The sequence below is a fragment of the Lontra canadensis genome, unplaced genomic scaffold (assembly GCF_010015895.1).
Source record: "Lontra canadensis isolate GAN:19392208 unplaced genomic scaffold, GSC_riverotter_1.0 scaffold49, whole genome shotgun sequence".
NCBI classification, from domain to species: Eukaryota; Metazoa; Chordata; class Mammalia; order Carnivora; family Mustelidae; genus Lontra; species Lontra canadensis.
Window position 1 is genome coordinate 9,833,432 of NW_022631043.1, and position 23,910 is coordinate 9,857,341.

A 23,910-nucleotide genomic window follows, 5' to 3' on the forward strand; every position below is an offset into this window, starting at 1 on the left:
CACTCAGCTGCAATGTAAGTGACTCTCAGGAGAGCAGGGTCTTGGTTCTCTGGCTCATAGCCATTTCCCTAGAGCTTGGAATAGTATCTAGAATCTAGTTCCTTTTTTTTTTTTTTTTTTTTTTAACAAAATTAGGAGTAGGAACGAACATTTAAAGTTATCAGTTTTTCACATTATGCTAAGTTTTAAATTATGCTTAAGTAATAACTATCACTTTCACTTTTTTCTCCATACACTTTTACAGAATAAAAATTTACCAATAGAAAATACGACAGATTGTCTAAGCACCATGGCTAGTGTATGCAGAGTCATGCTCGAAACACCGTGAGTATTAGCTGATTCTTTTTCACTTAACAGTCCTCTTGAAACGGTTGTCTGGATATGAACAGGTCTTATTTAGAAGGCAGAAAATACGTATGTCTGAAGTGTCCAAAGTTAATATGTGAACAGTACTAAAATAATTTGGAGCTTAATGTAACTTCTGGTTAACTAGAAAGTACAGTGGATTTTCAGGTGCCTGAGGCCAGTCAGACTCGCTTACTTGACTCTTCGGAATGGGAAACTTTGTGGTGCTCTTACTGGAGATAGGGGAAGAGCTTTGGTGTTTTGGTTATGCTTCTCATCAGCGTTCTCTCCTTTCCATTAAGAACCTTGTCTTTTTGTTGGAGGTCTAGAGTTACTCTTCCACTTACCCCCTCTCTCAGTATTAGTTCAGTCTTTATTTATTTTTCCAACACTAATCTGAATTCTCTGCTGGGTTTCCCTTCACTTTCAAACCATTTATCATGTATACCATAGTGTTGTCTGGCTGGACTTTCTTAGCAGCTGGAAGAAAGAATCCCTCCTGGATTCCTAAATAACAAATGGTCTTATTAGATAACTTTTTGTTTCCGTGGAGCTTTTCATTTTCCAAAGCAGTAGTATACACATCATCTTAATGGAAAACCTTATGAAGTAGGAGGGCAACGATTCATCGTTATCATTGTTCTTTAGGGGAGCGAGGCCCTGGGAAGTGAAGGGACTTGAATGCACAGTGGCTGGTCTGCCACGCATGTGCCTGGATGGCCCCATCCTGGTTCTGGACGCCTTCTGCTATGTCATGTTGCTTTATAGATAGATGAAAGTTCTGTTTCCCTTTTTCCCAAATGAGAGAAGAATAAGAGTGAATTTTAGTAAAATTAGAATCCAGTGATATAATAATGTAAATGCTTAGATTAACTTAGCTTCTAAATAGCAAGCATATTGCTCTATTGAGCTAGTGGCTTTTTTCATCATATTGGCAGGAACAACCTTTACAAAGCACCTATCCTGAAAACATTACTGTGGGGCTACTTTTGACTTCTCTAAATTTGCCTCATCTCTGCCAAGCAGAAGGGGCGATACACCAAGGAGGGTTCATACAGAGATGAGAATACGTGATACCTGCTGCACCCACCTCAGTTCTCTGGGAATCTCACCCTGGAGAAAGGGGGGCATACGTTAGTGTTCCTTTTAGAGATCAACAGGATACATCCTTCAGGGTCAACTGAATGTTGAATCAGCTCATTAAGTAGTGATGTGCCTCATCCCTCCATATCTTTTCTACCCTCCAGGGAATACAGAAGCAGATTTACAAATGAAGAAACGGTGTCATTCTGCTTGAGGGTAATGGTGGGTGTCATAATACTCTATGACCATGTACATCCAGTGGGAGCATTTGCCAAAACTTCAAAGATTGATGTAAGTTATATTGTTTTATTTAATTTCAAACCATTTCTGTAAGTGAAACTCATAGGCATTTATTTAAAAGAGCTGCAGGTTGCACCCCGTCACAGCCCTCAGTTTTACAGTTTCGGATAACGGTGGGTTTCTCTTCCCTCCTGTTTTGTGCTGGGTTTTTAATAGCCGCATACAACAGCCTCAGTCTTTTAGCATGACTCCTTGTCCCTCTTACTCCTCAGCCCTCCTGCATATTTGGCAATATAAATAAATACTTAGACATGAGGAGCTTCCTTTCGTTCTTGGACCAAAAGCCATTTCAAACAAAAGACATATTCGCAAATGTGTATAGAAATTCAGTAGATGTTCTCCCAATGAAAAAAGACCATATAATACAGAATTTCTCCTCCCTCCTAATCATAATAATTTGTGGCTCTAGTCTGGGTTCCTACTTGGCTTGTCTCTACAGAGGTTCGTATTAGGAATAAAGCAGGTTTCTGGTTACTCTGTTCCATAATTTCTTGCGCTAACCCTGTCACATCCAGTTTATCGGAATTATAACCAATATTTGGTGAGAACTGTCTTCCAGTTGTCCTTTCTTAGCTAGCTCAGGCTCTTGGCATTTCGTGTCTAGATTACTGATTGCTCACCAGCCTCTCTACCTTTCTTTATTCATGTCCATCCTCTGTGAAGAGAAATGGGTTAACATTTATTGAGTGATTACTGTATCTCAGAATTTTATGCTAGTTTCCCTCTTACCTCTGAAAATACTCCTAGGGTGTAGATGTTATTTCCTCTGTACTAATAGAGAATCTAAAATTCAGGGAAATTACATAGTATAATTTCTAGTGAATTGTGGAATGGGATTTTGAACCTGCATCTCCATGGCTTGCAAAGCCTGTGCTCGCCTTTTGTTCTCTTCTCTTTTCTCCTTTTTTTTCCTTTTTTTTTCCTTTCCTTACCTTTTCCCTTTCCTTTTCTTTTCATTCATTCTATTTTATTTATTTAGACAGAGCGTGGCACTTTAGTTGGGGGAGGAGTAGAGGGAGAGAGAGAATCTCAAGGGGACTCCACACTGAGCACAGAGCCCAGTGCAGGGCTTGATCCCAGGATCATGGGACCATGACCCGAGCCAAAATCAAGACGAGGACACTCAACTGACTGAACCACCCAGGCACTCCAAGCCTGTGCTGTTTCTACTACGTTCCATGTTTTCAGAATCATCAGGCTCATGTGTCTTACATACCATCTTTACTGAGTTGTTCCCTTTGTAGAGCCGATCACAAGTCCCTACCCCATTAGTTACAGTGGAGTCTTCCTTGGCTTGTGAGGCCCTCTGTAAACTCCCCTATGCTAGTCATTTCAGCCTTGCCAAATGCTGTTCTCAGCGTGTGATAAGATGTATTATTTTTGTCAAGGTGTTTGTCTACCTGGAAAGGCTCCTCTCGTCCTTGGCAGCGTGTTCAGTCTGTTCTCTCAAAAGCTTCTCCACACCTTTTCTGGGAGGTTGTCCCTTAGCCAGCCCTTTGTTCTCTCATTCGTGTGTGTAGTGCTTTCATTTGGCCGGATTCAGTTCTTACAAAGTTTTATTTGACAGAGAGACAAAATAACAGTTGGATTGATTTTTCCCCGTCTTTTAAGAATAATGATTTTGACATTTCTAGAATGTAATTTCTCATGAGTTCCATAGTTGTGGTACTGATTTAAGTGCTACTGTTTTGAGATAAAGACTGTTTATAAGAAAAACATTTTTACCTTTTCCGTTTCCTTTTCTTCTTAGATGAAAGGTTGTATCAAAGTTCTTAAGGACCAACCTCCCAATAGTGTAGAAGGTCTTCTAAATGCTCTCAGGTGTGTATATATATATATACATGTGACTATGTATAGAAAAACTGTAAGGAAATACTTCAAAATGTCAATAGTACAAAGAATATGAATTTATATGTTCATGTTAGAAATGGGAAAATCTCAATTTGCTTATTGTCAGTCTTGGTCTCAACTATTGGTTACAATATTTTTATAATAAAGAGAGTGTGTGTGTGTGTGGGGGGGGGGTGTTCACCTGAAAATAGCAGTTTTATTTCTTTGCTAAAGATTTTGGCTTTCATTTTTTGATGTCTTGGGATGTTTATTTTTTTTAATGAATGTGCAACATGCTAATTGTAAAATAAAATTCAGCAAACAGGAAGATTTAAAGCAAAATAAGGAAATCACATAATCTCACTATTTGAAATAAACCGCTGTTAATTTTGGTATATAGTCTTGCAAAACTTTCTCTTTATACTTGTAGATAGTCATAGGTCTGTGATACTTACTTTTTACAAATATAAAGCCATAAAAACTCTTCTGCAAAAACTAGCTCTTTCCCTTAATATCATTACATTTCTAATTTCACAGATATCTTTATTTCTTTTGATATTTCTTACAATATTTCTTATAATGAAAAAACAGTTATTTGCTGTCTTTTCTCAGCTTAAACCTACTTGATGTTGTTACTGTAACTCCTAAGAATGCTGTAATTTTTTTTCTTTTTTAAAGACAGGAATTTTTCTTTCCATTTTTTTTTAAAGTAAGTTCTAGGCCCAGCATGGGGCTTGAATTAATGACCCTGAGATCAAGAGTCACAAGGTCTATGGACTGAGCCAGCCAGGCATCTCTTGAATGCTGCTGTATTTTTAAATGCAAATCTCAGCATACTATAACATCTTAACAACAGAGATTTAATTTGCAACGTAATTTCCCTAACATAAAAGATAATTTGCTCATTGCTCAATTATTTTGTGTTTAAACACAAAATTACATGAGCACAGAACTATTTATAAAGAGACTTTTTGAGGTCATGGGCCGTCTTTGCTTTTTATTGTAGTGCACTGTAGTTCACGTGATACACAAAAATGATGTCCGGCTCAGTATTAAATTTCTCATGTTTAATGAGCAAAACAGGTTGTTACTCCTCTTGAATGCTTAGTCACACTTGGTGCATCATAAAGCAGAATTCTGTGATGTATCATTTCAGCTGAATGGAACCATTAAATGATTTTATTAGGATTATGAAAAGAATTCTGTAAGCAGTGACTACCTGAGCAAAGAAGGTCAGTTCTACACAAAGATCAGAAAGATTCAGGATCATAATATAACAATAAAAAGCCTCATAATGTCAAATTATTTCAACCATAAGCCTACAGAAACCACAGCTTCTGGGAATTTTTTACTCTGGAGGTTTTTACAACATAAACCTCATTGGTTTTATCCATATTTGTGGTATTGTGAATCTTTACTACTTGATCCTTTTCTGAAGACACCCTGGGTCCCAGTCAGCCCGGTTTGTCTACCAAGACCCTTTTTTTCTTACTGGTGAGACTCTGCAAAGACAATCAGTGACAGGAAACCTGCTTTGAAAAGGAAGAGGGAATCAAAGTCTAGGAGGACCTGGTATTATTTCTTTCCCTGTTTTCCTTCCTTCCTTCCTTCTCTCCCTCCCTCCTTCCTTCCTTCCCTCCCTCCTTCCTTCCTTCCTTAAGATTTTTATACTTAATAGAGCAGAAGCAGAGGGAGTGGCAGAGGAGAGGGAGAAATGGACTCCACACTGAGCAGGGAGCCCTATGTGGGTCTTGCTCCTAGGACCCTGAGATCATGACCTGAGCCAAAGGCAGTCGTTTAATTGACTGAGCCACCCAGGAGCCCCAGGCCTGGTGTTATATTTCTTTACCTTGAAGTGACAGTGCTCCACACATTAAAAACTCAAGAGTTTGGGCACCTGGGTGGCTCAGTGGGTTAAAGCCTCTGCCTTTGGCTCTCAGGTCATGATCCCAGGGTCCTGGGATGGAGCCTTGCATCTGGCTCTCTGCTCAGCAGGGAGCCTGCTTCCTCTTCTCTCTCTCTCTCTCTCTCTCTCTCTCTCTCTCTCTGCCTGCCTCTCTGCCTACTTGTGATCTCTGTCTGTCAAATGAATAAATAAAATCTTTAAAAAAAAAAAAAACAACTCAGAGTTTGCTTTTGTTTTTCAGAATTTAAAGGTAGTTGGGTCTTTTCTATTCTAGCATTAGGGCAGCACCAGGCAGCAGGGCTAAGTGAGAGGTAGGAGTCTGTGTTTGAGGAAAAGGGAAGAAAAGCCCCATTGAGGCAAGAGCCACTTAACAGTTTTCAGTTTTTGTTTCACATATCTAATGGGAAGTAGAAGATGAAGGTTTTGTCGCAGAGATAACTCTTGAACTGTTTTTCTACATAGTGAACGTGTTATGTGTCTGGTTCTTTTTCACCTGGGAAGTTGTGTAAGGTTCATTGGTGCACTTGATGCTTTATAGTAGTGGTTACAATTAGTAACATTTTTATATCACTGTATACCATTTCATACGCATGACTTTATTTAATCCACACCAGGTAGATGATGGATATGAAGTGCTTGGGGATGTCTCCATCATACAAATAGTTACCTTGAGCTCTTGAGAGACTCACAGATCATATAGCTAATAAGTGTCGGAATCTTTTCACATTCAGGTTTTCATTCTTAAAATCCTGTATGCTTGATGCTGTAGCATTGAGCCTTAGGTTTCCTATGTGACCGAACCCTGGAGTGCTTTGGAATAACTAGGAAGGAGGTGAAAATGCAGATCCCTGGGTCACCATCCCCCAGAGGGTCTCTCTCAGGTCTGGGGTGGGGCTCAGGAACCTCATTTTATAAGTAAACACCCTCGCTGATTCATGGTGGCACTTTGAGAAATACTGCTCACACTAAATCACCATAGCCCCTAATGTGCTTCACTTTAAGGGCAAAGGAGATACTATTTAAAAAGCACTTTGTAATCCCAAAAGTGCTGTGCAGTTGTTAATTGTTACTTACGCCTCTACAGAATGGGAGATAGTTTTGTGGAATTACTTTCTGAGTAGCTGCTTTACTAGAGATGCTCACTCCATCAACTTCCTCAGAGCCAGCAGTTAATAACTAAAAATTTTATCTTTATTTTTTAAGATTTTACTGATCTCTCTGACAGAGAGGGAGAGAAAGCACCAGCAGGCGGAGCAGCAGGCTTCCAGCTGAGTAGAGCACCTGATATGGGGCTCCAGCCCAGGACCCTGGGAATATGACCTGAGCTGAAGGCAGAGGCGCACCCAGGCACCCCAATAGCTAAAAATTTTAAAATTTTAATTGCATACACACATATATGCTGTTTATTTTAAATGCTTCTCTATCCTTGTATATAGTGCCTCCAACTTACAGTGTGTGATTGCAGAAAAGCAGCAAAGTCATGCCTGCCATTTTATAGGTGGAAAAATGGAACCAAGTGCTTTCATCATGAGAGAGCAAGCTAGAGCTGGGAGTTAAGATTCAGTGCTAGATAACTCCGTTCTTTACTAAATTTCAGAGTAAAGTTAAATAATAGTTGATTTTCTTTGGTGGAAAAGGAACTTTGTTATTACGCTTAAAGTGCAGCAATGCCATATGGGTCCATACGTGATTTTCGTATGTGTTAGGCGTTCCTGCCCTTTTCTTTCTTTCCTTCCCTTCTTTCTTTCCTTCTTTTTCTTCCTTCCTCCCTCCCTCACTCCCTCTCCTCCTTTCCCTTCCTTCCTCCATCCCTCCTTGCTTCTTTGTTTGTTTTAAAGATTTTATTTATTTATTTGACAGAGATCACAAGTAGGCAGAGAGGCAGGCAGAGACAGAGGAGGAAGCAGGCCCCCCACGCGCAGAGCAGCGAGCCCGGTGCGGGGCTCTGTCCCAGGACCCTGGGATCATGACCTGAGCCGAAGACAGAGGCTTTAACCCACTTAGCCACCCAGGCGCCCCCTGTTTGTTTTTTTTAATTTATTTGTTTAAAGAGGGAGAGGCAACGAGAGAGGGAGAATTCCAAGCAGGCTCCACACCCAGCGTAGACTCTGACATGGGGCTCCATCTTACAACCCCAAGTCATGATCTGAGCTGAAATCAAGAGTTGGATGCTTAACTGACTGAGCCACCCAGGTGCCTCACTTCCTGGCCATTTCTTGAGAAGAACGTGATGATGTGACAGTCCTGCCTCCCAGTCAGCCCCGTTGAGGGGAAGGATCTCAGAACTGCAGGAAGTACATGATCACATCCTGCAAAAGCCGCAAGAACTTGTGTCTGGTAAAGAGGAAAGCACTCACAACTCCTGGGATGTCTGAGAACATTGCTGAGTAGTGGTACTTAAACCACTCTATGTGAAATGTCGGTGTGCCACTTGCATGGCCCTCTCCCCTATTCAGGTGCATAAAGAAAGGGGGGGGGGGAAAAAGAAATGAAGGGGAGGATGTTAAGCATTTTTTATTTCCTGGCATCACTAAGATTATGCGCAGCTAAATATACTTTATCTGCACTTGGAAAAGAAAACAGAAGGCTTTAGTCTTGGCCACATCACTTGCCACTTAATGTAAATATTCTTTATGGATGGTTTTTCCAGCCTGGCTGCTTACTTTCTTGTGTTCCTTCCACAAGTACTAATTGAGCATCTATCACATGCCGGGTGCTCTGATGTCTCTTCAGTAATACATGAACAATTTGGAAGTGACCTTCTAAGTAAAACTGTTGGGAATATATCAAGTACTTAATAAGTACATGTGTGTCCTTAACTCTCCAGGATTTGAGTTCAGGTCCTCTCTTCAATTTTTAATTGATTTGAAATGAAACAAGAATTTCTTGAAGACACAAAGACCATCTGTGTGTACTTGCTTTAAAATGATCTATTCCTTAAAGATTAAATTTGAAATTCTTATAAGCCAAATTAACTGATCCAGCATTAAGTTCTGTCTGAATTGTCCCACATTCAGGCATTGAGCACCTGTTTCCATTGCTGCTCATCTGGTCCAGGCCTTGGTCGCCTCACTGAGGCCCCTGGAACAGCCCCCTGGTTGGTCCCTGTGCTGCTCCTGTGTTCCCTACAGTTCTTCAACTGCCAGAGCAATCCTTCCAGAACCTAAATGAAATCCCACATCACTGTCCTACCTGGTATCCTCCACTGGCTTTCATCTGCATTTAGAATAATAGCTCCTCACTGTGACCTGCGGTATCCTCGTGAGCTGGGCTTTTCCGGTCCATAAGGCCCCATCTAGTAATTTTCTCCTTTGCCCCCGGTATGAGTGTATTCCTGTCCATCTGCCCTACCAGATTGTAAGTTCCTCGAACAGTGCCGGATACAGCAGGCTTACTCACTGACTTTGGGCTATTAAAGGGCTCCTGTGGTGAATCTTCTCATAAACCAGTGGTCCCTCTGCATGATTTTTGTGTTTACTTGCCTATAGCAAAACACGTCTAGCTGGAAACAAGGCACTCAGAATATTGAGACATTTGGGGATGTGATGGTTTGGGACTCGAGTGGGGCTCGGCATATTTTTCTGTAAAGGGCTAGAGGGTAAACATACCTTTTAGGGTTTGGGGCCACGTGGTTTCTCTCACAGCTACTCTGCCACTGTAGCAAGAAGGTAACCATAGGTAATAGTGAAGTAAATCAGTCTGGCGTCTTCCAATAAAACTTTTTATAAAGGGGTGCCTGGGTGGCTCAGTGGGTTAAAGCCTCTGCCTTCGGCTCAGGTCATGGTCTCAGGGTCCTGGGATCGGGCCCCACATCGGGGTCTCTGCTTAGTGGGGAGCCTGCTTCCCCTTCTCTCTCTGCCTGCCTCTCTGCCTACTTGTGATCTCTCTCTGTCAAAATAAATAAATAAAATTAAATTTAAAAAAACCTTTTTATAAAAACACTGAAATTTGCATTTCATATAATTTCCATGTTAATGTGAAATATTCTTTTGATTCGTTCCCTATTCATTTAAAATTATAAAAGTGCACTTCACTCACAGCCCATACAAAAATAGGTGGGGGCTTAGATTGGGCCACCAGCTGTGATTTGTCAGTCCCTGTGATGGAGCGGAGACTGTTTTCTCCGAGTGGGAGGTGCAGCCGAGTGTTCCCTAGGTTTTAACCAGCTCACTTCAACAAGGTAGTTGTGACTCCGTACACAGCTCTTGAATCTTCTAAAAGCTGGTTGAGAGGCTAAGCGAGGCAGAACCTGAACCCAGTTGCAGCTGAAAATTAAAGGCACAATTGTGAGAGAAGATTTATCTATTTGCTCATCTTGTGATGATTCTAGAACCCAGTGCAGATAATTTTTTTTAAGAATTCCCCGAAATAGCTGTTTTTGTCTTTGTCTTTGTCTTTGTTTTTGTTTGTAGGTACACAACAAAACATTTGAATGATGAGACTACCTCCAAGCAAATCAAGACCATGCTGCAGTAGCAGCTGTGGCGTGCGCACCTGCTGTGGGCGGAAGACAGTATTCTGCAGTGACTGGGAATGCACAGTTTTTAGTGATTGCAATTACTATCTCATGTACTCTTGCTTTTTATTTCTTGCCTCTGTTCCTCTTCCCTCTTTTTTAATCATGTTCTTGTTCTTAAGACTTCTTTTCTGTGCCAAAATCAGTAAAGTTATACTCTGAAGGGATATTGTCCTTTCAAACGGGCCATCTAAGGCAGCTAATTATGCATTGCATTGGGGTCTCTACTGAGAAAAATTCTGTGACTTGAACTAAATATTTTTAAATGTGGATTTTTTTTGAAAACTAATATTTAATATTGCTTCTCCTGCATGGCAAAACTGCCTATTCTGCTATTTAAAAACCCTCAATGACTTTATTTTCTACTGCCGCTTTTTTCATGTGCAGCCAAAATGAAAATGTTTAAATTAACTGTGTTGTACAAATGGTACCCAACACAAACTTTTTTTTAAATTAGTAAGACTTTTGTTTAAAGGTTTAAGTTTGCATTTGACTTTTTTTGTAAGGATGTATGTTGTGTGTTTAACCTTTATTAACTAACGTTAAAAACTGTGATGTGTGCGTAGAATATTACGTATGCATGTTCATGTTTAAAGAATGGCTGTTGATGATAAAATAAAAATCAGCTTTCATTTTTCTAAGTGTGGCTTGGTTTACTGGTGTTTTGTTTTTAAGCTTGTAAAGCCTTCCCTGTGTTATTTTAGCGGAATGCATACAAACATCAAATATTTCCATTTCTTGTAGAGGAGAACTGGTTCTTTGTTATTAGTTTTTTTCTTCATTATTGTCTATGTAGGTTTAATTGCTTTTAAAATCTTGCCAAATGCAGTAAGACCAGTGATCTTGTTGTTAATCTGCTTTTTACCCTGGATTTACTTTTGTATGGTTGTAGTAATAGGGGGAAAACTGCACTTGCCTGACTCACAGTTCCCACTCCCTGACTCACAGTTCCCAGGAGTGAGAGGGTAGTCACAGGAGGTGAAGAGGGAGGGTGGCAGGAAGAGCAGCCCTCACCATGGGGAGGAGCATGTGTGTAAGGGGGGCTTGAAGCCACAAGCCTTGACACCAGTGGTAGAAAACCAGTGTGTATGTTATTTGAAGATCATAAAACCTTAATCATGAGATCAAAATGTCCTGATTGTGAGATGCAGCTTAAAGTTTGTCTAGTCCCGTTGTGCTGGTGGTGTGATGAGTGTCTTGAGTGTCTCTGCTCTGGTGCATTTGAAGTGGAAGGAGTCCCAGAGGCTTCCACCAAATCCTTTTGGCTTAGTAGTGCTGGATCATGATGCCCACAGCGCCACCATGGACTCCCTGCTGACCTCCTTGGCCTTCATCGCATGCTCTCCCAGTGCATACCCAGCTCGTCTTCCTGCAGCTTACAAATTGCATGTGATGTCACACCTCCCTAACTCTGGCTGGTCCCCAAACCTGCCCTGCCCTTCCCCACTCACGTCCATCTGATGAGCAGCAGCTTGCATTTTTTGAGACCTTCTTCATGAAGCCTTCAGGATAACATTAACCCCAGTCTTCTAAGAGTATTGTAATGGATTAAATTGAGGCTCCCTAAAGGATATGTATACCTGGAACCTGAAAATACAACCTTATTTGGAACAAGGGTATTTGCAGATATTAATCAAGGATCTGCAGATGAGACTATCCCGAATTAGAGTAGGCCCTAAATCCAATGACAAATCCTTGTAAGAGAAAAGAAGGGGAAACAGACTCAGCGAAAGGCCATGTGAAGATGGAGGCAGATAGGAGCAGCACATTGACGAGCCACAGAGCCAAAACTGGCTGGCAATCACCCAAAGCTGGAAGAGAGTCATGGGATACCTTCTCCCTCCAGAAAAAGGGAGTATCCAGAAGGAACCAACCCTGCTGCCACCTCTGGTCTCCAGGACCGTGAGAGGACACACTTCTACCCCATTTGTGGTAGTTTGCTACGGCAGCCCTGGGAATCTTTAACACAGGTGTCTCATCCAGCACCTCTGATACCTGACTACGTTTGTGGATACCTTTTCTGACCCTGTGAGAACTCAGAAAAGAGCCATGTCTGATTTTCCCTCTGCCCCAAGGATCTTGTACAGTGCCCAGACTGGAATAGGGGACAAGCGAATGCTCGAACGGAGTGAAAGAATACAAGTAAAAAATAATGAGGCAGCTGGAAGAGAAAAGGCAATACTGCTGTGGCCTGTGTGGTCGGCACAGCTCACGCTCCGCATATTGGAGAAGTAGAAGAATCTGTAACTCTGGACTGAGGGCTGGCAAGCTGGTCTGTGGGCCAGTCCACCCCGCTCCTATTTTTGTACAGCCTGTGAACTAAGAATACCTTTTACATTCGTAAAAGGTTGAGAAAAATCAAAAGACTATTTCATAGCATGTGTGAAGTATACAAAATTCAAATTCCAGTGTCCACAAATAAAATTTTATTGGAACACAGCCTCACTCAACTTGTTTACATATTATTTTTGGCTATTTTTGCACTACAACAGCAGGATGGAATTCTTGTGACAGAAGCCATATGGCCCTCAGCAGCAAAAATATTTACTATCTGGCCCTTTACAGAAAGAGTTTGCTGACCCCTTTGCTAGTTACAAGAGCAGGTTTATTCGAGAACTGGGTATGATGGAAGTACGGGGCTGCAGGGAGATAAAAGGAGTCCCTGCTGCCACGGATTTAATTTCAGGTCTAATAGTTGCCATTCAGATGGCCAAAGAGAACAAATCGGCAACTTCCCACCTACCAAGTCTGATCTCATTTAATATTCGTCCTAGAGTGAAGGATGATGATACTGGCCATGGGCTCACCAAAAATGAGGGCCAGGGTGAGTGGGCAGGATCTGCCCTGTGTATTGGAGGGAGGTGGGACCCTGCTCCACTTTGGTAAGTCTTCATCACTCAGAGCTGGGCCTCCTTTCATCCCCTCTCTCTAAAACACAGCTCTGCTCAGTATCTCTGCCCCTCTCCGGCCAGTGCTTGCGCACTCTTCTGTCTTCTCTCACCATACAAAGTACCCATTGCATCGTGGTGGGCACTCTTCACCAGTGCCCCTTTTGTATACCCCTCAGTGTGGTCAAGTAAGACATTTCAATCAGCTATTTCTCCCTTACAGATTGGGATTAAAAAGCACTGGACTGGGCACCTGGGTGGCTCAGTGGGTTAAGCCGCTGCCTTCGGCTCAGGTCATGATCTCAGGGTCCTGGGATCGAGTCCCACATCGGGCTCTCTGCTCAGCAGGGAGCCTGCTTCTCTCTCTCTCTCTCTCTCTGCCTGCCTCTCTGTCTACTTGTGATCTCTCTCTGTCAAATAAATAAATAAAATCTTAAAAAAAAAAAAAAGCACTGGACTATTTTGAGAGTGCTCCAAACATTTTAGACTTGTCATAAAGATAGTATTGGTGCTCGAATCTAGGTCTTTTGAGTTAAAAATGCTGTTCTGGTTCCATTTGAGACTACAATAAACTCCAGCTCATAAATTCTTGGAATAATCCCTTACAGAGTATATTTCAAACTCTGTACAGGGTGATCACAGAAGACGGCATGGAAGGATCTCTGCCGTAAGAGTCAGGAAACCCAAGCCACATCATTTCTTTGGAACTTTGTCTCATTGGTAAAATGAGAGAATTGAAACAAAATCTTTAATGTTTGATTCCATGTTGTTTACTGCATGTCTTGTATATACTATCTGCAAAAGACAGCGGGAATGTGAACAGTTAAAACAGACTGGAGCTGGTGGACTGCAGTTTAAGTCAGTGTGACTTTGGGTGATGGGTAATACTTGAATACCTACTCCTCTACAGGGGCCCTGAGGATTATGCCCAGATAATGCCAGTAATGCCCAGTACCTATCAAAGTGCTCACTGTCAAAGGGGAACCCTCCTACACTGTTGGTGGGAATGCAAGCTGGTGCAGACACTCTGGAAAACAGTATGGAGTTTCCTCAAAAAGTTGAAAATAGAGCTATCCTACGACCCAGCAATTGCACTACTGGGTACTTAACCTAAAGATACAAATGTAGTGACCTGAAATGGCACGTGCACCCCAATGTTTATAGCAGCAATGTCCACAATAGCCAATCTATGGAAAGAGCCTACATGTCCATCAACAGATGAATGGACAAAGAAGGTGTGTGTGTGTATGTGTGTGTACACGTGTGCGCGTGCGCGCACACACACAGTGGAATATTATGCAGCCATCAAAAAGATGAAATCTTGCCATTTGCAATGACGTGGATGGAACTAGAGGGTATTATGTTAAGCGAAATAAGTTAATCAGAGAAAGACAATTATCACATGATCTCAATGATATGAAGAATTTGAGAAACAAGACAGGATCATAGGGGAAGGGAGGAAAAAATGAAGACGAAACCAGAGAGGGAGACAAACCATAAAAAACTCTTAATCTCAGGATTGCTGGAGGGGAGGGGTGTGGGAGGGATGGGGTGGCTGGATGATGGACATTGGGGAGGGTATGTGCTAATGGTGAGCACTGTGAATTGAGTAAGGCTGATGAATCACAGACCTGTACCCCTGAAACAAATAATACATTATATGTTAATTTTTTTAAAAAGTGCTCACTGTCAGTTTTATTATGTCTACCATAACATTTAATTGTATTAAAAACAACAACACAGTCTATTCCAAGTGTCCTGTCCATTAACATGTATTGTTTTCCATTTATTCTGGAGTAGTCAGCAGTACCAGTTCTACTTCCCTCAGTCAGGGTGCTAGGCAAAGCTGCGCAATTTTGAAGAACCCTTTAAAGATCCTATAACTAATAGACACTGTGTGGTTGTTCCAGTTTTCTAAATGGACAGGCGGTTCACAATGATTTTAAGCATCAAGCTCTAGTGTACTGATAGATTGCTTCGGTCAGTGTGTTCACAAGCATATCTTTATGTCAGTCAACATTTAATAAGTACCTTTCCAGAGCCCACTTAGACTTTGTCCCAGGACTACTGCTCGGGAGGGCCTGAATGGAGGAGGGCAGCATGTTCTGGGTGTTCAGAGAGGACATTCGCATAGAAGAAGCCACAGTAAAAGGAAATGTTGAGTGTATATTCTTTATGGTGTGGTCTGAATATTGTGTTGACACAAAACACCAGGATCATTCAAGACTTTTTTTGGAGAAATTCCTCAATAATGTGTGGTTGTAGGAGAAATAGTATGGCTTTTCTAAATGCAATAGACTTGGGTTCAAATTTATGCCATTCGTATTTATTCTTCCATCCCTTTACTCAAATTTAACTTCTTATATGCATCATTCCACACTTTGCTTTATTCACTTAATATGAATTGGAAGTTGTTCCATATTTTTATATAAAAAGTGTTTTCTTTCTTCTTGAATGCTGTCTAGTATTCCATTGTATGGATATACCATAACTTACTTAAGCATCCCTCTGTTTGATGGACTCCGGTTTTTTCCAGACTACTGTGAACAACAGCGTGAGGACGAGCCTTCATGTATGTGTGCAAGTATCGTGTGTCTCCTTCACCTCACATCCATCACCCTTGGCCATGCTAAGCGTGCTGTTCCTTGAGCACAGGGTGGTCATTCTGCTGGCCCAAGTCCTTTGCAGTGGCAGGTTCCCCCTACTGGATTGTGGATGGTCCATGCCCTTCGTCTTTGTGCAGATGTTACTTTCCAGGCAGGCCTACCTTGACCCTGCTGTTGAAAATGACAACCTCCCAGACACTCCGCAACATGTGTACTCTGTTTTTGTCTCCACTGCACTTATCTAGAACCTGCTGTTTTAGCCTGGAGTGTCCATGAGAAGCAGAGCATGAGCAAGGGCTGTGCACTGTGGGCAATTTTGGGAGGAGGTCCCAGGGAGCAGAACCAGGGGCTGGGCAGAATGAAACAGGCCAGGAGGGAAAGCCAATACAAGGCGGGGTTCTTAAGTTGGGACTCTGTGCCTCCGGCCCTTCTGGGAAATTTTGTAGAAAGCCCCTTGGATCTGTCCTTCTGGAGGCGGACAAGGAGTATTCATCCACCAGTGCCCATCTGTGGTTGGTCAGAGTTTACAATAGGAGGCCTGGCCCGACCCTTCTGTATCCTCCTCTCTCTGCCCTCAGACGTATCTCCCAAAGTAGCACATTTGTCAGTGACACCTGGGAAAGTCATGCTGTTGATCAATGTGCTTGACCAAAGTGGAATCTTAGGGCATGTTCAGCTCTGAGGAGGCCCTGGGTTGCCATAACCAGTGTCAGCCGTCTCCTGTGTATCACGCATCATGGCAGGAATTAACAAAGCAATTGCAGACTTTTTGTTTTGTGCCTGTGTCATACCCCAGATGGTTGGTTCCATTAGAGCAGGACCAGGTCTGTTCGCTGCACTGCTATATCCCCAGTGTCCACATGTAACCAATTACAAGATTGACTTTAATCACTATACAGTATAGTTGAAGATACTAAGGGCTATGGGAAGATTAAGGTAGATTGGGAGGGCTGGGCAGAGGATCCGTTAGCAATTTAGTGGGGTGGACAAGTCTTGCCTCATGAGAGCCAAGACTGAAAGAGGGAAGGCAGTTAGCAGTGAGGGTATCTGGGGAGAGGTGTCCCAGATAGAGCCGAGAACAAGGGCAGACACCTCAAAGCAAGAGAGTGCCTGATGACCAGAGGATGTCAGGGAGAGAGGTGGGTCTGAGGGGTAATGAGATCAGATCATGTAAAGCCATAGCAGCCACCAGAGGACTTTAGATTTTGGTCTGAGGCATCAGAGGGCTCTGGGCAAGGAGTGATATAAACTGATATATTTGATAAGTTTTAACTCTAACCCTCTAACTGCCTTGCAAGAACAGATTGAGATGAGGCAAGACAGAGACAAGGAGACCAGTTAAGGAATTCTAAGAGGCAATTAATCAGTCGAGGCAAGGAATAAAGGCAGATCATTGCAGTGGGTGTGGGGAGGAGGCATCAGATTCGGTATATATTTTGAGGGAGAGCCACAGGTGTCCCCCACAGATTGGAGTTAAGAATGATCCAAGTTTGGGGCTTGAACACCTGGAAGGAAGGACAGGATGGGAAAGAAGTGGGAAGGAGGTGAGTGGAGCATATTTGGCAGGAGCAGCGAGATGGTCTCTGGCTCAGTAAGCACTAGCATCTTTCACTACTTAAGCGCTTTTGCCCTGAGATTCTGGCCCCCGTTGGTCCAAAGGGGGAGTGTTTTTCCAGGAGCATTAGGCAGCAAGAGGGTGGGAGATGGGAGGGGCATTGAAGGTGGTCACCAAAACGGTTTGGATAGGGAAAAGACTCCACTGTATGGGTTCTGGTCCCCTTTCTACCTGTCAGTGGCTTTATGACCCCTTCTCCCTATTTCTAAGGTCCCACCTCAGATCTGGAAAAGCTGCTCAGGCAACACTGGCCTCTGGGCAGTGCCCTATGTGCTTTGGGAGGTCCAAAGAAAGGGAAGAGCTGCACAGGAATGGTCAAAGGCAGAGAGATGTTTCTTCTTTCAGACCCCTATAGCTACAAGGCAGCTCATCTACACCACCTCCTCTGCTGGCCACCAGCTCACAGCGCCTGGAGACTCTGACTTAGCTGCTGAAAGGGGTTTTAGACAAGGACTGTCCTGTGAGTACTGTTAGGGTGGGCTCTCTAGAGGGTCCTATGAAGGGAGGAAAACAATTTTGAGGGGCCACCGTATGTGAGCATGTTATTGAGGGGTACAAACACATAGAGTGCTGGTTCACGGTCTTCTTGGGAGCTTCAGGTTCCTGGGTATGATCTGAGACTGGCCCCTGTAATCAGAGGGCAGGGAGAGACCTAAGAAAGCAGGAGGCCACTTCAGGTCGGTAGTTTTAATGTCAGTGAAGGGAACTTACACACAGGTCTTGTCTTGGGTGGCAACAAAATGAGTGGGCACGTGCCCTCCAAATCTTAAAAGTTTATAAAGAGGCCCTAATCGTATTCATTTATACACCATGCGGGTGTTTTCAACATTGCATCACCATCTCAAGGCTGTGTCCTTGCAGCAGGCTCTGAGAGCAGAAAAGGCAAGTGGAACCCTCTTTCCAAGGTCAGGGGAGGATGTGAGGAGGCTGGGAGCACCTGGGCCAGCTCACAGGTCAGTCGCGTCTTTTTGACAATGTTCCCTAACATGGATACGTTAACCTCTGGTTTACAGGAGAGGCAACAGAAGTTCGGAGAGGTTGTGTAACTTGCCAAAGTTCACACCACTACCTGCAAGATGATGATGATGTGTATGAATGCATGGGAATAATACTGCAGGGCAGATGTTACCAAAATGTCAAAACTGCTTGTATCTGGGAAGCAGTTACAGAGACTCCAATGTTCTTCTTACATTTCTGAGACCTTTTTTTTAAAACAAGGGTTATTGTTTTGACTGTTCGGTAAGTTTTATCAGGGGAAACAAACATTTACTGTGATTGCCGGGCCTAGGCAAAACCAGGGGATCCGTGCTGGGTTTTGTTTCGGCTGCTGAAGGCTCTGCGGAGGAAAGAGAACTGAGACAGGACTCCAAGACCGGAAACCCACACGCACCCTCAGGCTCAGCCTTTCCCACGCCCTGCGCGCACGAATGAGCCCACACGAATGAGCCCACGAATGAGCCCACGCGCACGCGCGCACACCTCGCACGCGAATGAGCCCACGCGCACGCGCGCACGCACGCACGCGCACGCGCACTCCTTCACAGCGCCTGTACGTCACGGCCATGTTGGGTCGTGTGAGTTTTACCAGCGACTCTTCTTACTGTGAAGGAGTCCGCTTGCCGCTGTGCGGCGTTACTGGATATGACCCCGCACGTTCCCACCACCGGACAAGGCCGGTGGGGGACGGCCCAGCCCAGGAGTCCCAGCCCGCAGGCCCCTGCAGGCGGAGTGAAACTTTCCCCCCATGTCCCTCATCCTGCGCGGGGAAAGCACGCGTTAAGGGGAGACTGTCAGGTCCTCTGGGCACCTGCGGAAAGGTCCTGCAGCTTCCTCCAGAGTAGCCAGACGTCACGCAATAATCGCTGACAGCCAAGCGCTGTTCTGGGCACTGGATGGACAACTTTTAAGTCTCCACTATGGTCAAGTGAGCTAGGGATTCTTGGCCCATTTCATCGGGGGTTACGGCGTGGCGGGAGGAGAAGGCACAGAGAGGGAGTAACTTGCCCAGGGCTACACAGCTGTCGGTGGTGGGGCGGTGGATGGAGCCCAGGCTGTTCCGGAACCAGCTTCTGCTGCCTCTCAAGGAAGAATTCTGATCCAAGGTGAGACCCTACACTAATGGGTGTCCCTGCCCCCTCGCATCTGGATGGGTGACTAATGTCAGGAGACCAGTTCTGAAAGAAACGGAGGAGAGCATGTGAGCCAGTCCTGGTGGAGCCCATAATCACCTATGGCTGCCTGGGGCAGCAGCTCCCCGGAGGCAGGAGGAGTGGAACCCTAGGGGAGGATGTGGCACCCTTCTCAGGCATTATTGGCCTAGAGGGCTACAGGGCTGGGTGCAGCCAGCATCTGCAGCCCTGCGAGGGACCCATAGAGTGCAGACAGCTGTGGCACCAGGTCAGGGTGCCACATGAGTTGCGGGCTGGGCCCTGCAGCTCCAGTCCACAGCTCTCCACCAGGCTCAGGAAGAGGGATACATCCTCACTCTGCAGGGATGAGAGGACTTCCAGTGGGAGACAGAAGGTGGTTTCCTCCATCTGATTAAAGTTTGGCTCTAAGATGCTCTCCACCTGCAAGGAACCACCCAGAATGAACAGACAGGTCTCCCAGGTCCTGTATCAGTGGAATCCACCCTCCTGGGGCCAGTGCTCCCCCATCTCCTACTACAGCTGACGCTTGGCAAAGTAGTGTAAACCACCCCCCCACCCCGTGCTTGAGTGGCTCAGTCGGTTAAGTGGCTGCCTTTGGCTCAGGTCATGATTCCAGAGTCCTGGGTTCCAGTCCAGCATCCGGCTCCCTGCTCAGTGGGGAGCCTGCTTCTCCCTCTACCTCTGCCTCTGCCCCTCCCACTCATGCTCTCTCAATAAAAGCTTTAAAAAAAATAGTGAACCGCCAAAACCGCTCTTCCCACCCTGGGTGGAGTCACTGGTTTCCAACACTCCCTAGTAACTCCCAGCCTCTGCTGGCACTCTTCTGCCAGGATTCTGCCCACCTTCCCCAACCCCCAGCTTTTCATCCTTGAATTCATGAACTGCATGGAGGATCACTCCCTGGAAAATGCCCTGAGCCCTGTAGTTGGTGTCCTCATAGCTGCCTGTTTGAGCTAAAGCAGGCGCTGTCTGTTGTCACTGGTTTGCGTAGTCCCTTAACCAGACTGTGAGGGGTGGAACCTCTTTCACCTTCGTATTCTCAGCCCCAGCAGAGGGCCTGGTGACACAAGGTATGGACTCAGTGTAATCAATAAATCATTCATGAGTGAATGTGGCCCACACAGCAGAGGCTGCACAGGGCCGGGGGCTCAGAAGTCAGAGACAGGGTGTGCCCCCTCTGTGAGTGAGGGCTGATAAAGGGCTCTCCTGGGACTGGGGACTGGACCCCAACAAACCACTTGGGATATTTCCCCGGATGTCCTCCCTCCACACCCCATCTTGGTGGCTCTCACCAGCTCCAGTTGCTGGGGTGTGATCCGTCTCTCTGGACTGGCTCAGCAGGCAATGTTGGGTGTCACTGAGCACTGTTGAGAGATAGGGGTTGGGGACCACAGGCATGTGAGGCATCCTGTGTGTCCCAGGAATGGCTGGGATACTGGAGCCCTAAGGTGGAGACAAGTTCCACCAGGTACCTCTCAGGCCATCCTCTCTGAGAAGGTTCAAGAAGGTAGGAACTGTGCCTGCTTGGATGTGCTAAGCTCCCACCCCTTCCAACCCCCCAGTTTCCCTAAAACACGATCCACGAAGGGTGGATGGTTGGTTTCATTTTACGAAGGAAGGGCTTTCTGCTCCCCAGCGGCTTTGCAAGATGGTTATTAGCTAGGATAAGGGTGATTCCTCATCCTGTCAGGGGCAAAACTATGATGAGAAACCAGGTTGGCCCGATTCCAAACATGAAGCACCAGTCTTGGGGAACAGCATGCCTCTAGCCCCGTGGGGGCATCTCTGCCCCGCAATCTTCTTTTCATGCCTGGGGAGGGACCTAACGGATGTTAGGCACCTATGATGTACAGACATATGATACAAACCGTAACACTTGCTTTTATGGCACTTACATTTCTGGCAGGGGGAGCCTGAAGATAAACCGTGAACACAGTCAGCCTTGTGAATATCTGGGGGGAAGAGTATGCCACCGGGCAGAGGGACCCAGTGCATAGATCCTGAGGCAGAAGCAGGCTGACTTATTTGAGCAATGACAGCACAGGGAGTGCTGTGGCTGGAGTGCAGGAAGCAAGATGGAAAGTCGTGAAGGCTAGTGGGAAGAGGACTGTCAAGGTGCAGCTGACAGAGGCTGATGGGGAGCTGTGGCCTCTGTGTATGGTGACAGGGCCAAGGCCTTCCTGGTCAGCAGCACTCGCAGCTGGGAGGAAGCACTGGGACTCTGGGCAGCATCTGTCCAGCAGGGAACCTGCAGAGATGAATGACTGCTGCTTCACTTCCGGCCCCCCAGTCTCACGCTGGTTCCTCTTCTGGGGGATTCTCACCCAGAACCCAGGGAAGGGGGTTCTGGGAAATGAAGATCTTAAGATAACAACAGAACAGCCCGGCCTGGGCTTCAAAGCCTCTGTCCTCCTGACTGCCCCAGGGCTTCTGTCCGCACTGTGGGCCATCAGTGTGGGGATCCTGTTCCTTGCTCCCTCTGTGAGCCTCGCCTCCATTCCGGGTTGGAGCAGGGCCTGTTAGACACTGTCATGCTATCGGTAATTCTCTATGTTGGTGTGCCGTCTGCTCCCACTACAGACTGAAAGAAGAGAGTGGCTGCCTCAGTTTTTCCTGGTGCCTGTTGACACACAGCGGATGCTGAGAAAACCATCACTGAAGGAAGGGCTGGAGCATCCTGCAAGGTCAGTGTCACTCAACGCACAAGCAAAATGAGAAAAAGGGGGCTGGGCTTTTCCATGCCTACTTTGGGCAGAGCTTGGACAGAGACTCAGATGTGAGTGGAAATGGCCTGGGACCATCTAGAGCACAGAACAAACAGGAGAAGGCTCACTCGGAGAGGGCGAGCAGGGAACACAGGGGCTGCTGGGTAGGGGCCTTGCGAGGACTTCCTTCTGGACTCTTCCCTCCTACCCCAGCCCCTTGTCATCCCTCTTACCCACAAGATCTCCAAGAATGCAGAGGATGGCCCTGCCTTTTGAGGTCAGCAGGCTGCCTGCAGGGTTCCTGCCGGTGCTTAGGAGGAAGCCCCCAGGGCCAACCAGCTGTCCCAGCACCCCAGTGTCCAGATCCTGCTCCATCTGCAGGGCAGGGGCAAAGGGGAGTAAGGACAGGCTGTGGGTCTCTTCCTCTGTCCCCTGGCCCCACATCCAACCACACAACCACCCAAGCTCCTGTTTTCCATCCCCTGGCACCGTGTCCCCTCTGATGCCCGTGAGGATGGAATGAGTTTGGGTTCTGATGCCAGCAGTGCTGAGCCAGGTCCCCCACTTTGGGATTTAGTGAGCAAATGTTCAGAAACTGGCACAGGTCTGTGCCTGGTCACCACAGGGCCAGCCTCACCATGCCATCCAAGGCTGGGCACTACTGAGACTCAGAGCACATCCCGTTCCTGCTCCTCATTTCCCTGTTCCTCCCCCATTTCCTGGATCCCGTCCTCAGTCCCTGGTCCGGCCTGTGGGCCCCTTACTGTGTCCTGGAGTTCCTGCAGGGCCTGAGGGTCTTGGAGCAGCTCTTGGAGGGCACTTAGCAGCGGATGCTGCAGCTCCGCGGGCATGTGGCCAGGTCCTGCAAATGGGTACCTGTCTGCTTCTGCAGGCCCTGGAAGTTGGGCTCCTCATCGAGGGCCCAGCTGTAGGCTGCAGCTGTGGAGAGAGGATAGGCACCCCCAGCTCCTGGGCCCAGATTCCCTGCCCAGGGTCAGCCTGCTCGGATCCTCCGCCTAACCAGGAGGTCCTGGTGTCACAGTCCTGGCCTGGTGAAGCTCCCACCTCATGCAGAGCCCTCTTGTGTGCGCCTGCTTTTCACTTCTACCTTCCTGCCTTCCTCCCTCCCTTCCTTCCATAAGCATTTATTGAATACCCATCATGTACCAGGTGGCAGTCATGGCTCTGATCCTTGCCTTTCCCTGTTTCCCACACCTCACTCTCCTTCCTCCTTCTCCCCCTCCTGCTCAGGGCCCATGCTTCAGCTGGAAGATGGCCGTCCCTGCCCCTGGACATGGGGTGACTGCATGGTGGAGGGAAGGGACCCCAAGAACAGTGTCAGGGCATTCTCTGTGGGAAGGGATGATTTCTGGTTGGGTTCCAGGCCCTGGGCAGGACTCCTTACCTCCACTAAAGTCTTGCCCAAGCTTTCCTTCAGGCAGGTACAGAACAGCTGTGTGGGAGCACAGGTAGGGCAACAGAGAAAAGTGCCTGAGAAGAAGGCAGACAGTCAGCAATTATGGGGCTCCCACAGTCTGCTGGCCAGAGAGCCAGGGGCCTCACAGCTTTATCTTGTGTGGCCTCACAGCATTCTGTGGGCAGGCGGCATGAGCCCGTTTACAGACGAGGATGCTGAAGCTTGAGACATTTGGTGACATCTCCAGGGCCACACAGAGGGCAAGTGGCAAAGCCACCATTCAGACCTCAGTGCCCTGGATCAAGCTCGTGCTCTTCTCACGAGGGTAAGGGTGGCTGGATCCTCCTCCCCATGCGCCCCCACCCAGGGCCAACCTTGCAGATTCAATGGTCCAGATCTGAGCATCAGAGTGGTCCCACCCTGGCTCAGTCCCCAGCCCATGTCTGGGCTGCAGCATTCTTGGGAGAACAAACCCTCCGCCCCCCACTGGTCAGCCCTGGGCTAAGGATGGGCAGGACCACCCAATCCGCATTATTCTCTTTGCTAATT

The 23,910-nt window shown here is 46.1% G+C and overlaps 1 protein-coding gene across 11 annotated transcripts in view; it reads left to right on the top strand.

Annotated features, from left to right (window-relative positions):
• Positions 1-10,621, top strand: part of CYRIB (CYFIP related Rac1 interactor B) — a 104,592-nt gene extending 93,971 nt beyond the window's left edge. For 10 of the 11 annotated variants that reach the window (XM_032873528.1, XM_032873531.1, XM_032873534.1 and 7 more), the window contains 4 exons: positions 245-324; positions 1,593-1,719; positions 3,479-3,549; positions 9,877-10,621. In XM_032873528.1, the coding sequence (XP_032729419.1) occupies positions 245-324; positions 1,593-1,719; positions 3,479-3,549; positions 9,877-9,940 (342 nt within the window). In that variant the 3' untranslated portion in view covers positions 9,941-10,621. The remainder of the gene's footprint in view (positions 1-244; positions 325-1,592; positions 1,720-3,478; positions 3,550-9,876) is intronic. The other variant, XM_032873537.1, reaches the window with a different exon arrangement.
• Positions 10,622-23,910: the final 13,289 nt, after the last annotated feature.